The sequence below is a fragment of the Aptenodytes patagonicus genome, chromosome 3 (genome assembly GCF_965638725.1).
Source record: "Aptenodytes patagonicus chromosome 3, bAptPat1.pri.cur, whole genome shotgun sequence".
NCBI lineage: Eukaryota > Metazoa > Chordata > Aves > Sphenisciformes > Spheniscidae > Aptenodytes > Aptenodytes patagonicus.
In genome coordinates this window covers 28,096,863-28,123,328 of record NC_134951.1, presented here as the reverse complement: position 1 = coordinate 28,123,328, position 26,466 = coordinate 28,096,863, and the positions used below count along the sequence as shown (strand labels likewise).

Sequence of the window (26,466 nt, the reverse complement as noted above, 5' to 3'; positions counted from 1 at the left end):
TTTTGTCATGTCTGAGGTGTTATTTGTTATGTCAGGAAGTCAGGCAGGCAACGGCATATCCTGCAGAGGAAGTTACTTGTGCTGGGAAGGACGTAATGTACTCGGGATGAGTGAATTATTTAAAGAGATCTTGAAGAATCAAAATATGGTAAAACATCAGTTGTTAGCTGTTAAGGATAGCAGAGCTGAAGATTTGCTCTGTTACACAGTTGAAAAAACTGTAGTCAGATCTCTCTGTATAAAAGTGCCTAAAAATATAACTTTTCCTTTCCAAAAATAATCAGAAAAAAATATATTTACTTTTTCTTTGGTCGTTCATTTTCTTCAACAATTAGATCATCAGCTAAGAAGGAAAGATATTTCTTAAGGATCTGTCTAGAGTATGTCTGTGCAAAACACACACGCTGTGTGGGATAAGTAGGGATAAGATGCTACCTCCTATTTTTATTCTGTCACACCCCAATTGGAAGAATTTCTGATTTGATCACTGCTTGGAGTTTGAATTCAACCTAATGCCACGCTCGGGTGCCCATGAATCCCTTAACACCAGATGTCTCAGCAGAGCCGCTGTCAAGGTTTGCACATGCCGCGGGGTGCAGCCTGCTCCCCAAATGACACTTTATTCTTTGATCTTCTCAGCTGGTGACAGGAGTATGGGAAGGAGGATACAATTTCTTCTGTCAGGATACACACAGTGGAGGAGAAGCTGATATGAAGGTAACGTAATCGAGACTTATAGCTAATAACATTTCAGACTGTCCGCTTGTGTGTAAGTGGAGAGCAGAACAGTATTGATTATGCGGATTTTGTTCAAACTATATGCTTTTTTTCCTCCTTTTACAATACAATGGCCAAGGCATTGTCAAACATAATAGTTAATCTACAATATATTCACGGTTGGTATTTTGGTGAGTAATTATCTGTAAATTTTCAAGTGTTCCCAGGTCAAAAAACAAGGACTTGGTCTTCAGACTGTATCCAAACACTGTGTGTTGTGACTCCCCTTCTCCTTCTGAGATGTGGTGGTGATTTCTTCTGGTCACTGTTCAGACCTCTCCTTTACAGAGAGCACTGCGGGACCAATTCTGTTGGTTTCTTGTTTCTCCCAGGGCACTCGAGGTGCACAGCAATAGCCTAATTGACATAAAACAGTCTTTGTCATCCTGTTTTCAGCTGTAGCTACGGGTTTGTACCTAGGTCTCCTACGGAGAGACCTGAGGCTGAAGCGTTACAGAAGATCTCAGCAGTGTCTTCAATCTAAGTAGTGCAGGACAGAATCTGGATTTTTAATTACTTAGATAGCAGAAGGGTTGAAAGGCCCCACAATGCGCAATGCTTCTAAAACTTGTTTCCTCCTTTCTAGATCATACGTGTCCTCTGGTGGTACTATTTCTCCAAACTCATCGAGTTCATGGATACCTTCTTTTTCATTGTGCGGAAAAATAATCATCAGATCACTGTTCTGCATGTCTACCACCATGCAACGATGCTGAACATTTGGTGGTTTGTTATGAACTGGGTGCCTTGTGGTCACTGTAAGTACTGGGTTATGGCGGGGAACGCTTGCAACAAGGGCCTCGTTTTGGTTTTCTTTTGGTCAAACCAAACATCTCTGGTACCTTCATCTGCAGGATTTGTTCTGTCCCATATTAAGCTGCTTTGCTGAATTGCAACCATTGCAGATAGTTGCAGGTATTAAACTGCCTGCAGAGCCTCTAAAAAAGGCCCGCTGATGTAGTTTGCAGAATTTGCATGGCAGTATGACATTTATCAACTGCAGTAGTCCAGGTATGATACCTGTCAACCTTGTTTTCTCTTTTTTGTGGTGGTTGCAGACCCTGTAATGAAACAATACTCTTTTCCAAGTCAGGACCAGAAGCTTGTTTTAGCTGCAAGATGGCTAACAGTGACTCTTGTCCTTGTATCTGTCAAATTCACTTGAGATGTTACTTTCTTAATTTAATCTCGTTATACCAGTAGCCATAACAAATTACTTCAATTAAAATCCTGTCGCCTGAGCGCTAATGAACTTGACCGAATACATCTTAAGTAGAAGTTTTCCATGTCTCTCTTGTCTAAATCCTGCTAACCTCTGGCTAGCTTGCTTTGATTCTTTAATTTCATTGCTTTTAACTGGCATCTAGTTTCCTAACTGCATTAGCATGGCTTAGTTGTGGTTCAGATATGCAGCTTATAGATACTGGTTTTGTTGAACACTCATCCAAGAGAAACCTTGTCAAATCCAGTGGATGTGAACTACCGGCAGTGCAGACCAAGAGGCTGAGTTGCTCAGGAAAGCTGGTCTGCTTTCTGAGCCAAACAACATAGAAACTCGTATTTGTTTCGTGTTGTCAGCACAACAGTGAGTAATGCTGAACTTATAAATAAGTGTGCATCTGGAACCACATTCTCTTCCAGGGAAGTCAATCCCTGTTTATACAACAGTCAAAAGTGCAGATACTTGGAGTCTATCTTGTGTTTGTGTGGTCTTGAAAATACTTCTGTGCTATTTCTAGTGATGTGTTTTTCACCTTCCTTTCCAAGCTTTATGTTCTGCTTGGTCATCACAGTTCTATGCAGTTTCGTGTTAAGCTAAAGGTTTCTTTAATGACTAAAGATGCTGTAAATAAGGACAAGTAAAATGGCTAACTTGCAGTTTCAGGAAGATATCTGTTGCTTTTGGTTATTCAATGACAAAAGAGGCTCCTGCCTGAAAGGAAGTGAAATAAGCCTAAAATTAGATGGGTGAAGCTATCGATTGTTGGGCATGTTTACTTGCCTCCTTTTTATCAGCTTCCTCAGTTCCCTTGAGAAGCCGGAATGTAGATGTGAAAAAGAATAAATCGAGGAAACAAAACCAGAAGGCTGGTTTAAAGTGCACAGCTGCAAAGCAGCTCAGCCACTCTGTTGGGTGAACAGAAAAAAAATCAGGGGAGTGGACTCTTGCCTTTCTTCTAAGAAAAATCACATTTTAAATAGTAACATTTTGAACTTGTTATTTTTGTAGGATCCATGAAACAGTGTGTTCCTGGTAATGCAGTGTACTTTCTTTTTCCTTTGCCCCTTTTTTTAGCTTACTTTGGTGCCACACTGAACAGCTTTATCCACGTCCTGATGTACTCCTACTACGGATTGTCTGCTGTTCCAGCAATGCGTCCTTATCTGTGGTGGAAGAAGTACATCACTCAGGGACAGCTGGTGAGTGATTACCTCTTCAGTGCTTTAGCAGGCTCCTGTATTCGTGATGGGGTCCTCTTGCCTTTACTGAGTTAGAAAACTTTGGCAGGAGCTAGAAGAAGAGAGAACGAAGGCTAGTACCTTTTACATCTTTAAGTGCCTAAATGACCTTAGAAATCCAGCTTCTGCACCTCCGTTTGCTCTGTTTTCAGGATGACAGGGAGCTGGGGACTGATGGTATACACGAATCAGTCCTGAGATCAGTGGGATCTTTCTCCACCTCCCCATGTTGTGTGGCTAGATGTATTTGGGAGTCGCAGCACTGCGTTTTCTGGGACTCACTAGCCAGGGAGGAGGGAGAAGCTTTTCTTCCAAGTCTGCTTGAGCTAACGCGTTCTTCTCTGTGCTTGGTTGCTCAGGCTGATGTTGAGATGACAGAGCAGAAACCAAGTGCAACGCAGTCCACAGCTAACAAGGCCCTTCATTCTAGTCCTGTGGGACAATGGCTTTTCTGTCTCACTTTTGCATGCAGTTGCAAATGGTTTATTAAAAACTGTTCAATATTTTTGGTCTCCTGCACTTTAAATGGGCAGATTTTTTTCTCTTGTAATTCTGTGTTGGACTCCTTGCATCCATTTGTATTGTTTCCTGTGTATACAGTGATGAAGCCCAAATGCTGTGTACTGGAGGTGAAAAGAGCAACAAAATTAAGCAATATGGCACATGCTGTACTGATACTGCACGAGAACCAGGTTTCAATGTGTATAACACATCGGAACATCACAAGGAAACGTGCATGGGTGTTTTGTCTTCCCCATTTTGTAGGTGGGGAAACTGAAGCCTAGAGATAGACCTTTTCGTTATCTTTTTTTTGTGTCATGTCGTCCCGTCCCCCCCCCCCCCACTTAGCAACCCCTCAGAGCTGTGAATAGGTTTAATAACATTTGCTGGTGATGACCAGCAATTCAGGGTGTTGATTCTCAAAATCTTTTTTTTCTTAGCACTCTTCCTTCCTGAAGGATGGCCAAGTATCGTAGCAGTGAGGTTCATTGCTTTTTGGTGGGGTTGTTTTGCTTTGTGTGTTTTTTCCTTCCAGATTTAGTCCCTATTCTTCATCCTGGTTGTTTGAATGCTACAGAGTGTGAGTGTCTCAGTGCTCCAGTTGCTCCCCTGGCTATTGTCATAGCTGCTTTCACTTCCCTGCCTGCTCCGCCTGCATAGCTGTTAGGGCAGCAAAACAACAGAACTGGTCTTTCCTTTTTCAAGTAAACATTGCCTAATCTGGTAGCCTTCACGTAAAGATGAATTTTGCCTGAGGCCCTCTGCAGCACTTAAGCCCAAACTATGTTTTTCCAAAAGAGATAATTAAAGATAATTAAACCCCAGTCCTCCTCCCTGCCTCCCCAGCTTCCCTGCAGTCTTTACCCCAAAAATTCTTACACTGGAGCCGTATGTTGGGCAGTCCCTGTCTGGCGGAGAGGATCACAGGATCCGTCTGTAGACCCAGTTACCCCAACTCTTTTGCAACTGAAGCAGTGAGATGCAGATCTACTCTGTTAGGGTGGTAGAGTCAAACCCTGATGAGCTCTCACTAGGGAGAAGGTGATCTTTGTTCCTTAGTATATTTATAAATCAATTCTACAAAAGTTACTCCAATGCTTTAAAATGGAACGATATTAATCAAATAAAAACAAACAACAGAATACCACAACCTGAATGTCTGCTAACTCAGGTTTACGCTGTTAGTAAGACAGAGAAGATAAACTTGTCAAACACACAGTATTAGATATTTTTGACTTGTTTTGAAAATAACTAATGAGATTTTGGTCACTAATGGCTTTTTTCCTCCTTGCATTAATGTGCTCCATTTCACTTTTTTTTTCCTTTCTCCTCAGACTCAGTTTGTCCTGACAATCTTCCAGACCAGCTGTGGTGTTGTTTGGCCATGTGCCTTTCCTCAGGGGTGGCTGTATTTCCAGATTTCTTACATGATTTCTTTGATTATCCTCTTCACAAATTTCTACATTCAGGTAAAAGTAATATTCATTGACTCTTTGTAGCATTCTGCTGGCTGTGTCTTGTTGGAAAGCTGCTTTACAGGATGATATGCTTGAACTAGGCCTTTGCTATCTTCCAGTAACATGCATAGGCTCTTAAAAGTGCTATACTTGTTCATCTGCCCTCAAATTTGGAAGCTTCTGATATTTTGTATCCATAATTCAGAACAATTAGTAATTTCAGTAAGCAGAGTGGCACAAAAAGGCATTTTACTAATGCAATTTTAACTGCAGATAAGGGAGAGGAAGAGCTTTTATGTAAGAAACAGCTTTCCAGTCTGAAACAGAACAGCAGCCTGGGAACCTGTGAAGCACCCGAGGGAATTGTTCACTATGGCTCTTACCAGGGCAAATGCTTGTTTTATATCCAGGGAAACTTCCCAAACTCCCAACGTACAGAAATCTGGTTTTGGCTCACCTTTACAGGCATTTGTTTGTAGTTCCATATGGAAAATTAACATTTTGAATTGTGTTTCTACAAAACTGATTTCATGTCTGAACAGATCCAGACTTGGTATGTGTTGTTCTGAGTAGTTCCTAGTCAGGCTCTGTGCAAAGGTGTACCCATCTTCAGAAAATCAAACCAACACAGCCTACTGCCCCCAAACAAGCAAACTCTGTTACGTATTTTAAACACCTCTTGAAAGATTTGAGCATTTCGGTTCTGGTAAGAGTGATTCATGGGGGGAAACATAGCAGGCTTCCCTATCTGAGCTTCTGGTACTTCTGAAAATCAGTCCCATGGTTCATATCACTTGTTGTATATGAACATGCTAATTAAACATAATAGTATATTACAGGTATTACTTTACTTTCTTCATCAATTTAACCATTTAACTTTCACACACACACATTTTGGGAAACACACTCTCTGTAAGGCGACTGAGCCCCTTTGACAAAGACTAATTCATGTATATTTTTTCACTGTCTTAATTTTTTTTGTGTCCCTAGCCTCCCTGGTCCTGTTAGTTTTTGCTTCCCATGTTGGCCAGTGCAAATTCCTTTCACGTTTCTGTCTCTGAACTTCCCTTGCTGTTCTTGTTTACCCACTTCTTCTTCTGGCTTTGTTTGAGATTAGTCACCTGCAGTGCATCAAACCTCCTTCCTCACTTGTCATTTTGAGTATATTCTTCTGCCATAGTCTGCTCATAAAATGGCTTCCCTTGTTTCTAATTCACTGTTAACATAACACTACCAATGCTACCGTCATACTACCAAGCCTTTTTCTTTTCCAGTGACTAATTCTCTTGCTGTGATGAATGAAAGGCATGGTATAGCCTCTTACACAAAAAATGGTAGAGCTTGTTAGACTCTGCCACCAGCACAAGGTCTTTAAAAATTATGGATGCAAGTTTACATTTGTGATTCTTGTGTTACTGTGAGGAAGCAGTTATTTATATCTATTTAAGCAAAACCATGTGTCTTTCCGTATATTCTAGACTTACAACAAGAAGGCATCCTCGAGGAGGAAAGAGTATCAGAATGGCTCTACGGCCACTGTGAATGGGTACACAAACAGCTTTTCTTCCCTTGAGAACAATGTGAAACAAAGGAAACAAAGGAAGGATTGAAGACCAAACTGAAAAACCATTTTGATAACCCCAACAACAAAATCATCTGATTGTAAGCACAATAAGAGTTGTGCACTAATACTCTAACGGCTACTGTAACTATTCCTGCCTAGAATAGTGTGATTTATGTAAGACTTAACCAGTGCAAACACCCTAGAAACTGTATACAGAACATAAAAGTAGGTTAAAGTTTAAAAATAATTCTGGGCTGTCACTGACCCCGCTATAGACTGTGGAAGGGAGTATTATCGTAGTATCCGACACTGCTGTTGCCTTACTAGTCAATATGATAGGTGCTGAATTATGATTCACAATTTGAAAACACTGTAATCTAAACCTCCATTTTTTTTACTGTAGATCATGCATGTGATTGTAGAGGTAATTTGTACGATGCTGGTTTCAGTAGATAAACACACATGCCTTAAATTAAAAAGCAGGGCCCAAAGCTTATTACTGGTTTAAAAATTAGGGTATCTTTCAACTTTTCAGTTGATTGACTTTTTATTAAAAAGTCATTTAGAAGAATCCATTGATCATTTTACTGTTCTGTACGTGATACACGATGTTACGTATCTCTTACGCGATACAGTGAAATTGGAAATGGGGCATTTAGTTTTGTATATTTGGCTCTAACTGACTAAACAGTCACGAACCAGATGGAAAAGTTATTTTACCTTTTTAATAGATATTATTTTTTTATTTGAAGTATGTCGCTAATGTAAAATTAATTGGCGCTTACACAGTCCAGTAAGACTTAAATATTGTCTCTAAGGTTTAGAGTATATACAGGGTGGACCCATCTTTTCTTTTCTCTTTTTTTTTTTCCTTTTTTTTTCTTATTGCTGAGAATTCTTAAATGCTAAATGAAGAGTGGTTTTTAATATGGAAACTGGCAGAATTTCGAGTGTTGTTACCATAGCCATATCCACATCTTAGGAGCTACTGTTTAAGTCTGTGACATATCCAAAAGCGTATTTAAAAATGAAGACAGAAAGATGCTTTTCTGATGGAATTGTCTGTATTTACGTTGGTATCTGTACTCTTCTTCACGTAGCATATGTTCATTTTGAAAATGTGCCTAACAAACATGTTTTTCCCAAACAAGCAAAATTGAACAGTCTTAAGTCATACCTAATGTTTTTTAAATGTTACTGAAATGTGCTGGAGGTGTCTGTTTCTGTGATGTGAGTTGTGTTTATCACCGGTAATGTTTTGGCTCGTTATCCGAGGATTTGGTTTGAGTGCTTGTTAAAGTTACTCCTTCTTGTAAAATCTTGCCTTGCACATATGAGGAGTCAGTTGCAAAGCTAATATCTATTGTTGGTATTCTGGTATCTGCCATGGTGGAGTTTGGCTTATGAATATTTTATTCATTAAGCTCTGAAAAATTGAATTGTGCAAGACATTCTGCTGGTCATTGCTCAAGTTTAACTATTTGGTTTTTGATATTTATATAAATGCTAGGTTTAACGTGGGTTTTTTGGTTGTTTTTTTTTTTTTTTAAACCTTTTTAAAAATGTTTGCACATCTCTTAGGGAATTGATAAGTTCTCCTACTAGCCTTGTGGGTTTTCATTCCTCGTTTTGAAGGAGACAGTGTCTGTTATGTTTACATTATCAAAGCTTGTGCGTGTGTCTTCATTTCTAGGTACTGGTTTGCAGAGTCTTTACATAGCTCAGTACAGCAGCTATAATGTTCAAAATAGGCTGTCTAAATGTGCTAGAAATAAACCCTTGGCTCATCTGAATATACCTACATTGTTAATGTTTGACATGGTTTAATCATTAAAACACTTTTGATGATCTCTGCCTGAATTCTGGTGCGTTTGTGCAGATATAATGCATTGCCCCATCCTGTGTCAGGCCAAGGAGGAGCTGTTGTGACGGAAGGACAGCTGCAGATATTCAGAGAAATTTAGTGTACCAGAGATTTGGTAACAAATTCCTTACAGAAACCTTTGGCTGTTACTAAACGCTATTCCCTTGCCTGGCTGTAGAAATAATTGTCTGTGTGATGGATTAAACCTCCTGCTGGCATTACTGACTCACTGAATGCAGAGCAGCCCGAATGGCTCTGAGACCAAGTGCCGGGAGCAAAGCTTAATGTCGCCAAGAGGGACTTTCTGCCTCAGATATCCTGTCTATAAAATGGGAATAACACCTCTCTCCAGAATGGGAGCATTTTTACAATTTCCTTTTAGCTCCCCTTGCCTTCAAGTGATTGTTTCTGAGCCCTCTCCGATTTGAGTGTTTAATCAGTGCATTGCAACAAGCCTAGATAGCTTGGTGATGGACTTAGTAAAAACAGAACTACTTACGTAGCTGCCTGTCTTCTCACTTGCAGGCTCTTAAAACAAGAAACCTAGACCAAGGAAATGGGGTTTGCACTTTGTGTGAAAGGCTGGGAGGTTTCATGTTATGCTGGTCTCTTCTGGGAGGGAGCTCCAAGTGCCTGAGATGGTTGCTACGATGGTTTTTTCTCCTGCGTGTGCAAATTCAACTTGGAGTGTTTTTCTAAGTGGGGCTCAGTAAGGTGCAGTTCTTTGGATGATAAGCCGAATCTACAGGGAGTACCTAGAAGGCAGAAGCCGCAGCACCAACCTGGCCTTCCCTGTGGAGCCACGGAGACTGGCTGCTGCACTCCAAACCTAGCCTTCAAGGTCAGTGGCACATGGTGACAAAACGTGATGGCTTTATAATTGTTTGCCACCATGTAGACCCAGAGACTTTGTTCAGAGCTGATAGGAGATGTGGTCTTGGGAAGATGTATAGCATCTGTAGCGTTCACAACTGCAGGTCAGAAGACTGTGGCTCCTGGTGGGTACTCTTCTACAGTCTCAGCAGCAGCTGAAAAGCGTCCGAGACCTGTAGGGTTAGATCAGACATCACTTCACCGTAACCAACAACCAGACTGACGGACCGAGGCAGGAGCCTGGGTCTGCGTACCTGGCTCCATTTCCAATGCATTACCTGACCTGGGGCAAGTAACAGCCTTTGGATTGCCTCAATTCCCCATCACCTGCAGTTTTCCTAATAGATGTAACTGTGATTGGTGCTTGGGATTATAGGAGTCCTCTGAAAGGACTTTTCCAGTTGTAAAGGCTGGAGAGATGAAAAAAGACCAACTGCTGCCAACAGGACAAGAGGTTTCATGTAAAGCAGGCTGAGGAGAACGAAATACTTAAGTACCTATTTGCAAAGAGTGAATGACCCAGCTTCAAACTGTTACGTTAAGATCTCACGCAGCTCATGACCTTCCCATACTCGGGCCCTACAGCTTTTCATGATGAAGAGGGAGGTGAATGCTGCTGTTAAGCTGTGAATGGGATAGGTAAACTCAAATGCCCAGAACATAGCTTTTCTTACAGCAGTCCTGGCGTGAAGACCCTGAATGATGTGTCATGGAGGTGTGAGCCGCCCCTGGGGCTGGAGTCGCTCAGGAGCTGGGATTCCTGGAGTTTGCAGAGGGTAGTGGAAAACCAGAGAACAATTCTGGAAATCCAAGAAATCTTTCTGGTTGATTGTGTATTTTACTTACTTAATGCAAGGCAGATATCAAGTACGCGCTGGAGCTTCTGATAGGACTTCTGCCACCAAAATTTGGGCAAAGAAACCCCCAAAGCCCCAAACTGGATGGAGAGCTGCTCTAGGCGTTGCTTCTACCTTTGATATTTGGTAGCTGTCTTGAGGCGTAAGTTGATAGAAATGTGTGTGTTGTATGTGACTGGAATATATGTTGTTATAAGGTATGCATTATTCGAAAAAGAGATGTAAAAATAAGCTAGACGCTGAAGAAAAGTGTAAATAATATCAGAGGCCAAATTACTTTGACAGTGTGGGTTCTGCTGGGTATCCACCAGAAGCAGTGCAGCGGGTGATTAAAATATGGATAGAGATCTCGTGTTAGAGAAATGCTGCTGAGAGTTGCGTTGGTACAGAAGATTAACTTACGTTGTCACTGTCGTCCTCTTGCCAAGAATTACTGAACCAACAAAGGTGATTAGTTGTAATCATCAGGATGTTGCAAGAACTGGTTTAAAAAGCAAACTTGAATTCAATTTTGAACTTTCAATCCATTTAATTTAAATAGATGGCTATACAAACAAGATCTGTATGTTTCTCAATTCTGGTAGAGCAAATTTGGATGAGACGGAGAAGCTAGAGTCCCCAGAGGCTCCCAGGACACGACAGTGGCAGAGGCACTATATTTTAAGTCAAAGATGCTAAAATAATCTCAAACAGAAAGGCAAAAAATTAGTAACAAAGGTCCAGTTAAAAAAAGTGTGTTTTGTTTAAGTCAGCCAAGCTGGGATGTGGAGAAGGAGGGAGGAAAAAGAATTACGTCTTGTGTTTCAAGGATATATACTGTAGATACTATATTTTCTATAGGAAGAATGTAAAAAGTGGTACTTGGTAACTGGTAGGTTTGACAGTCAGATTTCAGTATGATGAAAGGCTTCAGAATAAATGGGAAGAATGGTTGAGTACAAGGAATTAAACAGAAAATGGGAGAAAATGTAACCCGTTTTCTGGAAGTGATCACACTTGAATTACCAATATTGTTGTTTAATAAAAAAAAACTGTGTAGACAAAGGAAATACATCTTCCATCCATCTGGAATAGGTACTATTTTTAATCTCAGAAATTGTTATCTAAACTAGAGGGTGTGGTGATCAGCAACAGGATCTATGGACAAGCAAGGGTCAAACTTGCTTGTCTCAATGGTTTGTCTCAATGCTTTCAGCCTGAAGGGAGCCCATAAATAATGTTTTTAGTAATGACCTTAGTATAAAAAGTAGGAATATTTGCAGTGATGTTTGCAGATGACAACATGAGGAAGCACTGTCAGTGCCAATGAAGATTACATATCCTACAACCAGATGACCTTGATGGCTGGAGCAAGAGAGATGGGATTAGTGTAAATCCCCTTTAGGGACCAGTAATTTCAGCTGTTTCCATGGGAGTTTTAGTTGGAAATGACTGAAGAGGAGAGAAGGAAAGATATTTGAGAATCATCTGTTCAACAACTTAGAGCTGCTACTATGAAAAGAGAGGGGAAAAAAAATCTTATTTGCTAATCAGTCTGGTTTTAGTGGAAAGAGGAATGTGCTAGAGTGGGAGGGTGAGGCTCTGGTGGGACTTCCTTCTGATAAATACACGGTTTTCCCCCACTGTGGTCACCCATTCTCAAGAAAATTGATTCTAAAAGATCAGACGTATAGAAGAGTTACTGGGACGGTCAGAAAAATGGAGAAGTCTTGCAAAACGGGAGTGTAGCAAAACCAAGGTTGAGAAGCAATGCAATGGCAGGCTACACAGACATCATGACAGTAGACAGCATGAAGGAAAATGAGCTATTTTAATTGTGTTGACACAAAACAAATGGGTATAAGCTAGCCAAGAGTAAATTTAGGCTGGAAATTGGAAGAGGGCCTTTTGCTAGTGGAATACAACTCTGGAGCAGTTTCCCCCTAAGAGTAGCGCGGAGGTCTGGGGGATTGCTTGAAGACGGGGCACTGGCCACTTTTAAAGTTTGTAGGACCAAGGGATGGGACTCCCTGGTGTCCCACTCTGCATTCTGGCAAAAAGCAGCTGGTGGCAACTCTGTGAAAGCATGTTTAGGAAAGGGCAAAACAATGCCCAGCAGAGAGAGGAGTGAGGACAAAAGTGTGAGAAACAACCCTGCAGACCCCAAGGTGAGAGAAGGAGGGGAGGAGGTGCTCCAGGCGCTGGAGCAGACTCCCCTGCAGCCTGTGGAGAGGACCGCACCAGAGCAGATATCCACACTGCAGCCCATGGAAGACCACACGGTGGAGCAAGTGGACATGCCCTGAAGGAACCGCAGCTTGTGGAGAGCCCACACTGGAGCAGGTTTATCCTGAGGGACTGCAACCCATGGGAAGGACCCATGCTGGAGAATGAGAAGAAAGGAGCAGCGGAGAGGCACTGTTATGGACTAACCACGATCCCCCCACACCACTTGGAGCAGGGAGGAGGTAGAGGGGTCAGGAATGAAGGAGTGAAGCTGAGCCTTGGAAGAAGGGGATAGGGGGAAGGTGTTTTAGTTTTTGTCTTTGTTTCTCACCATTCAATTCTATTTTAATTGGTAATAAATTAAATTCTTTTTCCCCAAATCTGTTTTGCCCATGATAGTTATTGGTGAGTGACCTCCCTGTCTTTATCTCAACCCACAAGCTTTTCATCTTATTTTTCTCCCTTGTCCTGTTGAGGAGGGGAAGAGAGTGGCTGGATGGGCAGCTGGCCAAGGTCACCCCACCCGGGCACTTTTTCTTCTTACAAATCCAACAGTTTGGGCAGAAAGCAGCTTCCTCAATTGTAAGGAAGATCTGTCAAAGGTCACGAGGTACCACGGCACCAGAATCATAGAATCATTAAGGTTGGAAAAGACCTCTAAGATCATTGAGTCCAACCATCAACCGTCCAACCGTTGGACGGTTATATTAAAAAAAAAAAAAAAAAAGCATAGCCTAAAGGGAATCGGCCACTGTGGTACAGCTGGAGCTCTTGTAGTCTAGGAAAACATGCTCCCTGGACTGAAGCAATTGCATATTAGGTATTTTTACCTTGTTTCTTCCAAGTCTAATTCATGTTAAGGCAACATCTTTTCCAGGAATCTGGCCCGTAATTCTTGGAAATATTTTAAAGGCAGTGGAGGAACCTCCTGTTTGCTGAAGGAAGGTACCACAGTGTCACCACGTGTGGAGGAAGCCCTTGGTCAGCAGAAAGGTCCTAAATTTCCTCGTGAGAGAAATTGCCTCACACCCTTCTAGAGGCAGCTGGAACTCCGGTTTGTCAAAGATGGATGGGCCAGCCATGCAACAGTGAGAAATACAGAATCGTTCGGTTGCATTTTGTTTCGGAACAGGTAAAACTTCAAGGGAAATGAATCTGTTGACATAAAAATGCAATCCTATATGAGTTGTCTCCACCTGTGCATTTGCTGCTCCTGAGCTGGTGTAATGGGGAACGCACAACCCTTACGGCACAATTGCACTATTTCTGCCTTAGACTTGTCTAAGTGGATATTCACAGCGCTCCCTCTAGGATTAGACAGCACCAGAGGTAATGCTATGTGGTGATAAATTACCTGGTAAAAGTATTTGAAGTGAAACCAAGTGAAATTTCTTCCACGCATACTGAAGCAAGGTATCGTGGTATTTGTATAGTTGATTAGACATACAGCGTCTCATCCCATTTAGCAAGCGGGAAGCTTGTCTTAATGAACTGTTCTGTCTGCCACTAGAAGCCAAATGTTTACTAAATGCTACTAATTCAATTTTACCAGCTGTTGTAGGAAATCAGAATCTCAGCTCACATAGCAGAAATAGGAGCTTTTTGAAAAAAAAAATCTGTAGCCTATGCAGTTACCTAAGTACCTTGCTTCCTTTAAAATCAATAGGATCTCGTTGCTTCAGGGCCTTTCTAGGTCTAAGTTCCTAACACATTTCTGTACCTTTAGAAAGGATTCCCTCTTTGAAAGATCTTCTGTTAATTTATCAGTTTGCTTCGCTTCCCACAGCACTCGGGGTTGGGAGAGAGAGCGGCTCCTGGTGTGCTTAGCTATTAGGGACTTGAGACATCTTTGATGCAAATGCACTTTTGCTCAGTAGAATAGCGATGAGTTTGCAGAAAAGACCAGGAAATACCTCCCATGCATACAGATGGCATACCTATTATCAGCTAAATATTATCATCAGCTTTGTTTCCTTTTTAAATTGTTTGTACAGATTTTTGCAAATCATCATGTAAAAGACCCCTCTGTCCTCAGAAGTTTAAATAAAGAGCTAAGAAGTCGTCATTACATCTGACTCTGGTTTCCACGCTAAGTAAATGGGAAGAATCGCTGGCCATTCCCTCTGTTACAAAGCTGTACAGGAAGATTTTGAAATGAGTGGGAAGTCCTGAAACTGGACCAGGCGATTTGGTGATGGATGCTCTGCATGGTTGTCAACATTTTTCTAATATGCAATGTTCACCTAAAGTTCCTTTGCAACACAGGAAAATCATAATAATTAACAACCAGCTCTCATGTGGTCAGAAAGGAGTGAGATTCAAGGCCTTCAGAAATCTCCAAAAGTGTGGAGCCAACTACCTGGCTCCAGCTGGCCAGAGCACTTAGAAAAAAAATATAGTCAATGTGAGATTTTACTTTATGAAGTAGAAGTAAAAAACAACCCCAAATAACCCCCCCTAAACCTCTCACAACCAAAACCCACCCATCCCACCCTGCCAAAACAGCGCCAAAACAAACAAACAAAATCCCCCAAACACTACTATGTTAAATTTTGCCTTCTGGCCTCAAAAGTGGAGAGAGCAGATCTAAGCAGCATCTGTAGAAGCGTCTTTGTCACTTACGCAGGCAATTTTAAAAAGGTTTAAGGATGACGTAAGCAAGCACTGGGATTTCAAACCAAATCCTCCAAAAGGCAGGTCTGGTTAAACCCAGGACTGATGTCAGCCTTGCTGGCTAAGAAGGAGAAGCCGAGGAGGTGGTTGTGAGACCCGGTGAAAAGGGCGAGCATCAGGCAGCCCGGGGATTCAAAGAGGGGCTGGGGGGGTAACTCGGGGGTGTGCACCCGAGGGGATGCGCTATAAACCGATGCCCTCTCCTGGCGGCACCTGTGGGGTGACAGCTGGGGAAAGGCTGGTGCCTGCCTGCACGGTGGGACCAGAAGGATGTCATAAAAAGCTGGAGCTGACACCGGTGACAAATACGCCAGCATTTAGTACAAGTGAGGACGGCGTATAAATATTTACATTGTGATACAGATTTCACAGCCAGAGAGCTTTTCCTTGCAATTGCACTGTAGTATCTTCTTCAAAGACCATGTTTAGCCCCTTTTTAAAAGAGGAGGACTGGACAGAAAGGTAAGTATTAGGTAAACAGAGCTCCTGTCCTATATTGAAAACATCCGCGCAGTAGTTCCTATTGGTACAGATGATCAGAGTACAATTAATTTTGCCTAACAGAGACAAGAATAAAATCGCATGTTGCCCTTTATTTCACCGCTGCAAAGACTCTGTAATCAAGAGCTTCTCCCAGTGTGGAAACAGGGGTCATAAAGGAAGAGGAGATTAAAAGCAAGCGTATCCTACGTAATGGCTTTTATGATGCATCTGACCTTGATTACACAAATAACCTTGGGAGCGCTGGCTTTCAGGGAAGAACAGGAGCTGTTTTGATTAAAATGATCAGAATGCAGATCTGTGTATCCTGATACCCAGGACTATTTCAGAGCATTTTATAGGTAGAGGTGAATGAATGCGTTTAAGCAGGGAAGAAAAAAAGAACAAACTCATTAAACTCAGCCCAAATCTCAAATCAAATGTATTTTTACATTAAAGCTTAACCTGTAATGGTTATTAACATAATACAGCACCAGCTGTCCAGCACATACAAATGGCTGGTACTTATTTAATAGCATTCAGTATTTATCGTGCTTTATACTAGATAAAGTTGGATGAGCAAAACCCAGAATGTCTGGCCTTGGAAGAGGACAAGGAAGGGTGGTGCTAGGACAGCAGCTCCTCTGTGTTACAGAACAGAACACCCTCCCTGCTCTGACACCTCAGAGTTGAGCGGATCAGACTGACTCACCTGTGGGCAAATGTGGAAATGTACATTCTGGGAGTATAGAAAGAGTGAGCTTCTAAAACAGCGTGGTGAGTGAGGGATGGAGGGATATGGCTATGTTAATTAGAATTAATGATAATCAAGGTCCTGCAGTTGACTAGAGATCACAGCTGGAGCACTGGGGAAAGACCACCATTGGCCCCTTCTGTTGAGCAAAGCAGGAAGCTCTTTAGGAAAAAAATGAGGGAATACGGTTCAGTGGAAAACATTCAGAGGACGCAGAAGACACATAAACTGCCAGAAGAAAAAGCTAATGAGGAGAGAGACTCTAGTGGGCAAGAAAGAAGGATGCCCTGGTGGCAGTTTTGGGAAGAGGGACAGGAAGAGAAACTGGAGAATATGAACTGAATTGCTCTCATTTTCAGCAAGGCAAAGGAGATTCTGCATAGATGCGAACACGACACCAGGTCAGTATTCTGATCGGCTGCATTTACTGTCTGTCTCAGCATTAGGTGCTTAATGAAGATTCAAAACCATCTCTGCTCTCTGCAGAGCAACTGCAGCTCAGGCTTGATGCAAGGGTAGGTTTCCTTCGAGCAGCACTAAGACACACGTTCTCTGTCTTTACTCCCTTCTTCCTTTGGCCTTATGTCAAATGGCCGCATTGACTGTCTAGGCACAGTTTTGCTTCTCGGGCTGTTAGCCTGGGTCAAATGATTACCAGGTCAGCTGGCAATCATGCTGCCTCTCTTCCTCTTGTCTGTACGGAAACCTGGTGGTGGACTTCAACCACATATACTGATGTTGCTGTTTGCTAGTGGCACCTTCTGGAGTAGGCTACCTGGTAATGTTTTGCTTACTGAAAGCTCTTCTGCATCTTGTAACTCTTGTCTCCAGTCTTGATGGCTCTTGCTGAGTAGGATCATTTAAAATATCTGTAGAGGGAGAAATAGGTTGACATTCAGAGTAGCATGAATAGCATCCCAATAATGATGTTGAAACAAGTGCCGCAACTCTTGGTGGTCATGTTAACCCTTAACACCTTTCGGATGGAGCAGTTTGGCTAGCTGTGGGAACACCTCTCTCCTGGCACCCGGCCTCTGTCCTGGGCAACGGGAGCTCAGCACAAGCTGAGACCCATCCTGGGGGAAAACTGAAATACAGTGAAGTATGGGGGAAATGGAAGAGGAAGGAAAATAGTTACTAGTCTCCTTCCTCTCCTCGGTCCCACCGACATCCCTGGGCCCATCCTCAGCGCTGTGCTCTGCCGGAGCACCCCTGGGGGAGCAAGGATGGCCAGCGGCTGGGAGCGAGTTCATTCTCTCCCCTCTGTGATGCTCCTGCATCAAAATACTGTCCCTTCAGATGCACTCACTGCAGTGGTCTGGCAAGTGCCTGGCAACCCTCCCCCCAGGGAATACCATGTCCATTACCTGAACACCAGGTGCCACTGAGGTCCTAAGACAACATTTCCTTGGTATTTATTTTAGCTGGTATTTTTCAGTTATTTTGTTGAAAATATCATGGGTTTCTTCCCCATGGAAAAAATGCACGTCTCCATTTCTGTCAAAGTGATCTATGGAGAAACACAACACAAAAATACTCTCCTATGTACTAAAACATAAATTGAAAGAGGATATGCAGTCTTAGGTGCCTGGGAGCCTGCTTGATGTTTGCCATACTAAAGCAGCCACCTGTAAGGCAAGCCTTGTCCCACCAGCTGCTGAAAGGTAATCGCTTCAGTGCAGCAGCTTTCTCTCAAAATAATGGTAACAAATATATTTGATGATTGGACCAAAAGTACGCTTCAGTTGCAGAACTGTAATAACTTTGCTGGCTGTTGAGATGCAGGTTCCTCCTGAGGGAAAGGTTACACGTTAATCATTCATGGTATAATGTGAAGAAACCAGGTCATAAGGAGACTGAACACATTCTAAAAATAATGTAATCTGGTGGGGAAATGAAGAGGTCTGCAAGATGCAAACTTAGAGGACACGCTGACTTGACTCTTTTGTCCTTTGAAACTGAAGATCCCAGATCAAATCCTACCTGGGCCTTTAGCAGTGCAAGAACTGAACAAGTAAAGGCAGCATCCCATGTTTAACTTCTAATTGAGTGAGGTTGCCTGATGCTTGCCCTATTTACTGGGTCTCACAACCACCTCCTCGGCTTCTCCTTCTCAGCCAGCAAGGCTGACATCAGTCCTGGCTTTAACCAGACCTGCCTTTTGGAGGATCCCCACTAATGTTCGGTGGGGGTGACCTTTTTCCCTGACTCCACCGGACTTTTAGGCAACTTGAGATATTTTAAAGTGGTTTGTCTGTACTTAAGATGGCTGAAGTCTTTCAATTGTCCTCACTTTTCGAGGATGCCTATTGAGAAAGCATCTGTGTTTCCAGGTCCTCTGTCTACCGGAGAGCATCGAGATTCAGGGAGCTGCAGAGTAAAGGGGGGGGACACCTCACCGCTGTCCTCAGCTGCCTGGAGGGTGATACAAAGGAGGAAGAGTGGGCTCTTCTTGGAGGGGCACAGCAGAATATCAAGACGTACAATGAAAGGACAAAGGCATAAGTTGCAGCAAGGGAAATTCAGATTAAATACAAGGAAAAAATCCTTCACAGTGAGAGCAGTCAAAGACTGGCACAGGCTTCCCAGAGAGGCTGTGGGATCTCCATCCTTGGAGATGTTCAAATTTCAACTGGTTGGGCCCTGAGCAGCCTGCTGTAACTTTGAAGTTAGCCTTGCTTTGAGCTGGGTGATCTCCAGAGGGCCCCTCTAACGCAAATTATTCTGTGATTGTGGCAGTGCAGAGAGCGAAAGGAGACAGACATCTGAGATCTTGTTCACAGGGGGAAGCAACTGCGATAGCTTCGCTCCTCAAAAAAAGTGAAGTACCTTGGACTCAGCCCAAGCCAAGCATGCCTGCACAGGAGTTGCTGCAGTGAAAAGCCAGTGACAAGTTTGTAGCATACGAACTTCTTTGCATAGATGACCTCTAAGAGTGACTAAGAGAAGGAAGTAAATGTCACCCTAAAGCAAACAGTTTGAAACCTGAACTTTTAAAAAAGAGCTTTGCAATAATAGGACAAATAGCACAACCTTGTCCTCGTCCTCCCCCCACTACCCCAGCTGAGCAGCGCTAAAACACAAAGGCTGGCTGCTTCCCTTTCCTCTGGAGTTAACGCTTCATGGGCTGTCCTGCTCCAGGACCACCAACCCTCCTCCAGAGCTAGGCCTTCTCTTCCTGAATGTTTCAGCTGAGTACAGTTCAGGAGGGCTACATTACAATTTTCAAAATACCTGATTGATTAGGTATTATTAGCTTGATTTTTACTAGCCTAAGTGGGTGTTCCGTAGTTTTGGGGGTTTCTACCCTGGATCTTCCCCACCGGACACAGCATAGCTTTTACCTTTTTTCTGGAGCTCAGGAAAGATGCTATCAAGAAAATGTAATGGTCATAGCTCATGCTTTGCGCCCATCTGTTTCAAGTGTTTTGTTTATGTCTTTTGTTTATGTCAGGCTCCACCACTCAGCCTTCCACATTTCTTGCAGTCGTTGCCAAATTAACTTGGTTTTCTTCTGTCTTATTAAACAGTAAGTAAACAAATAAATAAAACTCAACTTCTTGGACAAGCAGCCCTATATTCATTTTGAGATGTTATATGTACCATATTTGTTAATACCTGTTGTTAGAAAAAAATCACCCTCACTTCCTAAGTCCTTTACTCTTCATCCTGTCTCTGTTCAGCTACCTTAACATTTTACCAAAGATTCAGGTTGTACTTAGTCCGTTTGCTCCTTTGATTCTTTATTCTGCACTCTGCTTCCTACAAGTAAGGAAACACTTCCCCATTCAAAGCCACTTTGCCTCCCAAAGACCACATCAAAGCTCACCTGCGCTATAATGCATAGCAGAAAAAAGCGACAATAGCCTGGTTTGTAACCAGCGCTACTGAACTACCCTATTAGTAATGGAGTGCTGCTTACTTGCACCTATCTTCTACAAGGATTCAGTCAAATAGGGAACTGAGCTTTAAAGAAAGGCAAGTTATAAAGATGAAATAGAAAACAAAGCTGGAAGAGAAATGTCTTGCACACTTGGGGGTAAGGAGAGAAAATGTTACCAAGAGCTTGCAGGTGATGTTTTTGGAATTTTTTTCACCAAGGGAACAGCCTGCTATCTCCTATCGAGGGAAATAAGGGCATTTAGCAAAGATACATTGGTCGTCTTCGTCCATGCTCTGCTGGATCGCAGCTTGGAGATGCTGCTGCCCTTCATGACAGCGTCGTGGCTGATGGGACCTACTATTCCTTCTGTTACTGATAACATGGTGTGCCAAACCATGCATGTCATCTACTCTTAAACTGGCACGCCTTGCAACGTCCTGACTGTCAATACTTGCTGTCTCCAAGCTTCAAGTGGTGCGGAAGACAGCTTTGTTCCTGCCCCAGGACACTTTGTCCTCCTGCTCTGTCAGGGCCCTGCGGGAACACTGCTGACTCCTTCCTGTAATTGCCTCCAAGTGGCAAAGCCAAAGCACTCCCAAGAGCAGGGAGGCTGAATCATGCTTGGTGGGGTTTTGCTTTTCTTTTTTTTTTGGTCTCTATTCTCATTCTGTCCACAGACTGTAAAATACACAGATCCCTATCGGTTTAATGCTGTTAGGAAAGTAAAAGAACATAAAGGAGGACAAAGAAAACAAAATGGATGGGGCAGCGGGCAGGTTGGGTGCGGTGCATTCTTACCCGTGAGTGCAGGGATTAAAGTGACTCACTGATACATCAACGCTGAGGTGCGGGAAGCCTCTCCAACATTTCCAGCTAGCGAGATCATTTATTGCGGTGAAATGATTCAGTGACCTTAAGAAGCAGCCAGAGGCTCTCTCTGGAGACTGCTGGAGAGGCAAAGTAATCTAATAGATGAGAAACTGCACTGAATACATCTTTTCTTGGTCTTGTTAACGATCTCAGCATGCACAGCTCATTTCAGCTCTGCAAATAGTTGGCAAGTTGTTCTTGAGATTTTCAAATCATTTTAGGTTTGGTACTCAGTTACCACTGAAAAGTATAAAGCATATTTTAGCTGTGTAGTGTTTACTTTCCAATGTAATTTTTGAGATCTTTTGTAACATAGGGATCCATTTCTTATTTATTAAGGTCACCACAGAGCACTTTCCCCTAAAAAAAAAAATCCACCCTAAGGCAAAACTGGAAGAACATTGGGTATTTGGGCACAAACTGCATACAGCTTGGGGCAGAAAGAAGCAATTCAGCCAAGCAGTGGGTTTAGGTGACTTTCAAAGTTTGTTACTCCCAACTTTTACAATTCTGGAACATTTTTAAAATTTCATGTAGCTGTGCTAAATATGAAGGCACATCACATGAAACGGGAGCTAGTAATACCCACAACAAGCAGGTAGTGTCTGCCCCCAGAACAACCTGAGCACCTTATAAACATCCCTTTCAAACCTGTGCTTAGGAATTGCTGCTTCCAGTTCCCACCTGATTCAAATGGGAGTTTGCCCTTTGCACGGCTCAGGTGACATGGTGATTCCTGAAGTTATGCTGGAGCATCTGCAGCACTGTGGGGCTCTCCGTGCCACCTCTGTGAAAACTGCTGATTTCTCAAGATCCTGAAAGTCAGGCCAAGTCTTCTGCTGTCTGTACATTACGGCAAAGCTCTGGTTTGCATACTAATGAAGAGCCAGTATCAAGGAAGAAAGGGAAGCAAGAAAACTGAAACCGGCAGCTGACTGCCCCACAGCATTTTAACTGGAGGTACTTATCGGGCCTGTTTAGCCAAGTGAGGGTTCGAAGGTGGTCGGAAGTCATTTTACCTTGTGAACTCTCTCTGTAGGTTGTCAAAGACAGCGACAGAAGGTGGACCAGAGCAATGTGTAAGGGCAAATTGTGCATCCTGCACCTGCACGAAGCCCTTTCTCTTCTTGTCCTCTGTTTTTCCTCTGTGTTGTGTAACACGGTAGGTATGATCTTAACAGTAGATATTTATGCCAAATCCAGCCATTTGATTATTTTCCCTAAGAAGATGTTTGTTCTGAACGAGATGACTCCGTCAACATTTTTTTTTCCTTTTGAAGAGTCTGCTGAATGAAAGAGGCAGCCTTCCCTGAATCAGTAACCACCTAAACTTTGCATTCCAAGTAGTTTAACGTTTCTGCTTTTTTTTCACTCTTATGTGACTATTTATTAGATCCACTACAACATTTACAGTTTAAACAATGCAAGCCAATTTGTAAATTATACAATTTTAACTTTTTTTTTTAAAGTTTCATTTATGATAGAAAAACCAGTGAGATAAGAGATCCTCCATATGGTTTTACTTTTTTGGGGGGGAGAATAAAATCCCCAGTGCTGCAATACATAAGGCTACCAAAAAGGACTGGCAGATTTGCTAATGCTTTTGGCTGTACTGAAGCATGCAGAGGAGCATGTTTTTATGATATCTCGACTGTTACAACTGAGAACCAAAGACCAGCGATGGCATCAACTTTTGGAAGACGTTCTGTGCATAGGTCTTTGGAAGGAAATTGACTGGTTTTCTTTTTTTTTTTTTTTTTAAAGAGAGTGAAAAGTCTTGTTGCTGATGACTTCTACTGCCAAGTACATGATCTCTGAAGATCCGCTCTGATGGGAAGTTCATAAAATGCAACTTCTTTGAATGAGAAAGATTTGCATTCTGGAAAATCTCTTTCCAACTGAAGTAAAAAATTATACACTGTAGGTTAAGGAAAAAGGACATTATTGAAGCAATAACTAAGCAAAAACACATCTCTAGGACTCACTGTCACTAGTTACAAGGCTGCTAATGCTTCTTGGGAAAGCCTGGGAAAACACGCAGAAGCGACACTGATTTGTCCCGTTTTGTCCATGTCTCTTCTTTGACCTTGATTGCTTTTAGTACAGACACTCGTATCTCAGTAAGGTTTTCGAGTACTACTATAAGACATTTTAAAAACATTGACTGAAAAAGCACAAAGCTTTTATCATGAAAACAAAGTCTGTTTCTTCTGAACATCTGCTCTCTTACGAACAGTTTCTTTCCTCTTTTAGTACAAAATTATTTTCACAGTATCATTTAATAGCAAGCGCACAGAAACAGCAGATTGTGCTTTCAGGAAGAGAAAATAAACGGAGGAAAGTAAGCTTTGCATAGGCGCAACATGCTCCAGACAGACCTTTTTTTATTTTTAGTATTTGTGCTAAAATATTTCATAGAAAAACTACAGAAGGAGAGTTGGCACATTCTTAATGTTAACTTCAAAGTCCATACTACAAGTACCTTAGGAAAAACGCAGACATATCGTAGACGTACCTTGTACTTGCAGACCACTATGGATCCTTTCCATCTGTTTTATACTTTCATGGCAGAAGAAAGGGCAACCGCAGTGAAATGCTGGCAGTTGACATTCTGCTGAGAGAGGAAAAAACCCTTTAGCATAAAGCTGGGTAGGAATCTAAAGCTTCCTTTTTTTTTTGTGAAGGTTCATGAAGACTACAACTGAGTGGAGGAAAAAGTATTTTGCGTCATCTTTGGTACAGTTGTTGATACAAGCCACTACAGCTTTTGCATTTTTTAGACAACCATGCCTTATTTTGACTCATTGGCAGCTTTAGTTTCACTAGAACCACTTTCATAGATACATGCAGGTGACAGACACAGATACCTACATATTCTCAAGCCTACGTATAGCCAAGATTTCCTCACCCTATACATCCCAAGTAGAATATTTTTGTTAAAGAGTACAGCAACCCATCTGTCCCTGGGAACTGCCTCCTTGCAAAAAAGGAATTATTTTTTTCAGGCCGCTTCTCCAAACGGTCAAGATCTTTCAAAACTGCAGTTGTGCCACCAAACCTGCTTAGGGTCCCTCCCAGCTTTTGACTGTTTTTGATTTAACAGGCACATGCTCTATTCCATCTTCCAACAGCAAAAATATGTAACACTCTCAGTCCCAGAGCACAACCCAACACACACCTTGCCGTTTTGATGAGTCACTGAGCACCCCTGCATCCCTGGACCCACGCGCAAAATCAGTTTCACCTACACTGATTTCAGTGAATGTAGTTTCTGAAGCTTTAAACTGAAAACCGTATCTTGACACTTCGCCACAGTAGAAGTGATCCATAACTAGAGCTCCACAAAAACGTAGTAACACAAATTGCAAACCCACAGCAGCAACAGCTTTAGAAATATTTAGACCAGGAACAAGGGAGAAAAATAAAACAGCTTCATTGCATGCACAGGAAAGTAGCAGACAGAGAAAAGGGTCAGCGTTGATAGCCCTTACAGAAAACAGGTGTTCTCCTTCCATCCCTAAACCCACCTGTTAGGTCTGAATGTCGCAGCACTACTGTGGCAATATTGAGAGTAGGGAATGACAGCCCTGCCACTGGAGATGCTATTGACCGATGCTGTTTATGTAAGCCGGACACGTAAACAGAGGGACATGTTTTGCCACACACAACCCTGAATTTCCTGAAAATTTATGTTTACCTTCTGGTAAACATTTGGAACATATTGCCAAACATTTGACAATTAAGACTTTGATGTGTTTGACACACACGAGTTTTTTGGCAACGTGCTACTTGCTTCCTATTATTGTTGTTCTTCCTTCAGAAACTGCTTGTAACCACGTTATTCACTACTGGTTCAAGCATTTACCTTCCCGGTATCACCAGCACATTTCCACAGCCAAGGAAGTTAACCGCTCTTCTGAAATGATCCAAATGACAGAGGACTGAAAGAGAAGAAAAGGAGAGGTCAGGCAGCAAAAGGGCTCTCCAGGCTGCCGCCAGCCAACATTGCACTTTTTTTTTTTTTAAACCACACCCCCTCCCCCCCCAAAAACCCCGCACCCCCGCCCACCCAAAAAACCACACCCCCGCAAAAACCCCGGACCGGCCGCCGCCGCCGCTCTCCTGCGCCCGCGCAGGCGCCCCTCCACCGCCCCGCCCCCTCAGGGGCCCGGCCCCGCCCCGTGCTGGCCACGCCCCAGCCCTGGCCCCACCCCCCCGCCCCTATTTAAGCGCCGCCCGGGGGGAGGCAGTGCCTCTGTTGCTCGTTCGGCGGTGCCGGCGGGCTTTCCTTGTGCCGGGCGCTCCTCGTCCATTTTCGCTTTGACGTCTCGAGCCGAGCCGGTCCCGCTCCTGAGGGCTACCGGTGGTGCCCGCTCTGCTGCTCGGTGCTGGGGCCGAGTGCTGTTCTCCGCCCGGCCGCTGGAAGCCGTTCCGGGGCTTCCTGGGTGTGTCCGGTCCTGTCCCGTCCCGTCCCGAGCTGGGTACGAGTGCGGAGCCCCGGGGCAGTGGTTGCCCCGGTCCCGCCGATGGTTCCATCCGGCTGCTGCCTGCCTTCCTTTCCCCCCGCCCCGCACGGGGGTCGCACACACGGTATCCGCGGGCAGGGGCGTTCCCGGGGAGCTGATTCTGCCCCGGCGCCGAGTCATCGACTGTTTCCCACGCGTTACAGCCCCCTGACGCGAGCCCCGGGGCCAGAGGAGCCACGCGTGTGGTGACGAGGACGTGGGCCCTGGCGCCTCCCGGCGGCTCTCCCAGGCTAGTACCATGAACCCCGCTGGGACAGGCGACTCACACCTGTGGGGGTCAGCAGCTGTGACAGGGCGGCCCCTGGTCTTGGGCTCTGGCTGAGGCCCGGTGCCCACTCCTGGCTGGGTTTCTCTCACTTGCTGGAAATCAGGTGGCCAACGAGGCTGGGGGATGCTGTGTCTCTGCCTGTCGCCATCAAGGTGCCAGGCTTTGCCCGAGGAGGTGCCGGTGCTGTTGGAAACGCCGGCTCCTCAAACCTGCTGCTGGGGACGTCATCGGTCCATCGGTTGCCTGGACCTCCCAGTGCTTTTTCTTGGTCCCACAGGTAATTGTCCGTGGTAATAACACTGGCACAAAAGCGTGCGGTGGGGCACACATCATGCTGCGGATCCGTTGGTGCTATTAACAATGCAGTTGGAAACACACGGGTGGTTGGGTGTGAAGGTGAGGGTGCTGTGGCGTGGTTGCAGGAGGTTCCATTACGGGTCCTGGGCCTGAAGCG

General features: G+C 43.5%; 1 protein-coding gene and 1 long non-coding RNA gene across 7 annotated transcripts in view; one reads left to right on the top strand and one right to left on the bottom strand.

Moving 5' to 3' along the window:
• The window catches only part of ELOVL5 (ELOVL fatty acid elongase 5), a 38,249-nt gene extending 29,642 nt beyond the window's left edge, over nt 1-8,607 (top strand). For all 6 annotated transcript variants that reach the window (XM_076332936.1, XM_076332935.1, XM_076332938.1 and 3 more), the window contains 5 exons: nt 640-717; nt 1,364-1,535; nt 3,074-3,198; nt 5,073-5,207; nt 6,674-8,607. In XM_076332936.1, the coding sequence (XP_076189051.1) occupies nt 640-717; nt 1,364-1,535; nt 3,074-3,198; nt 5,073-5,207; nt 6,674-6,805 (642 nt within the window). In that variant the 3' untranslated portion in view covers nt 6,806-8,607. The remainder of the gene's footprint in view (nt 1-639; nt 718-1,363; nt 1,536-3,073; nt 3,199-5,072; nt 5,208-6,673) is intronic.
• A 7,119-nt stretch (nt 8,608-15,726) lies between these two features.
• LOC143158975 (uncharacterized) lies at nt 15,727-25,154 on the bottom strand. The gene is made up of 4 exons (XR_012995082.1): nt 25,084-25,154; nt 23,734-23,832; nt 17,833-17,975; nt 15,727-17,334 (listed from the first exon to the last, which is right to left on the bottom strand). It is a non-coding gene; the product is annotated as an uncharacterized LOC143158975 (long non-coding RNA).
• Between the last annotated feature and the right edge of the window lie 1,312 nt (nt 25,155-26,466).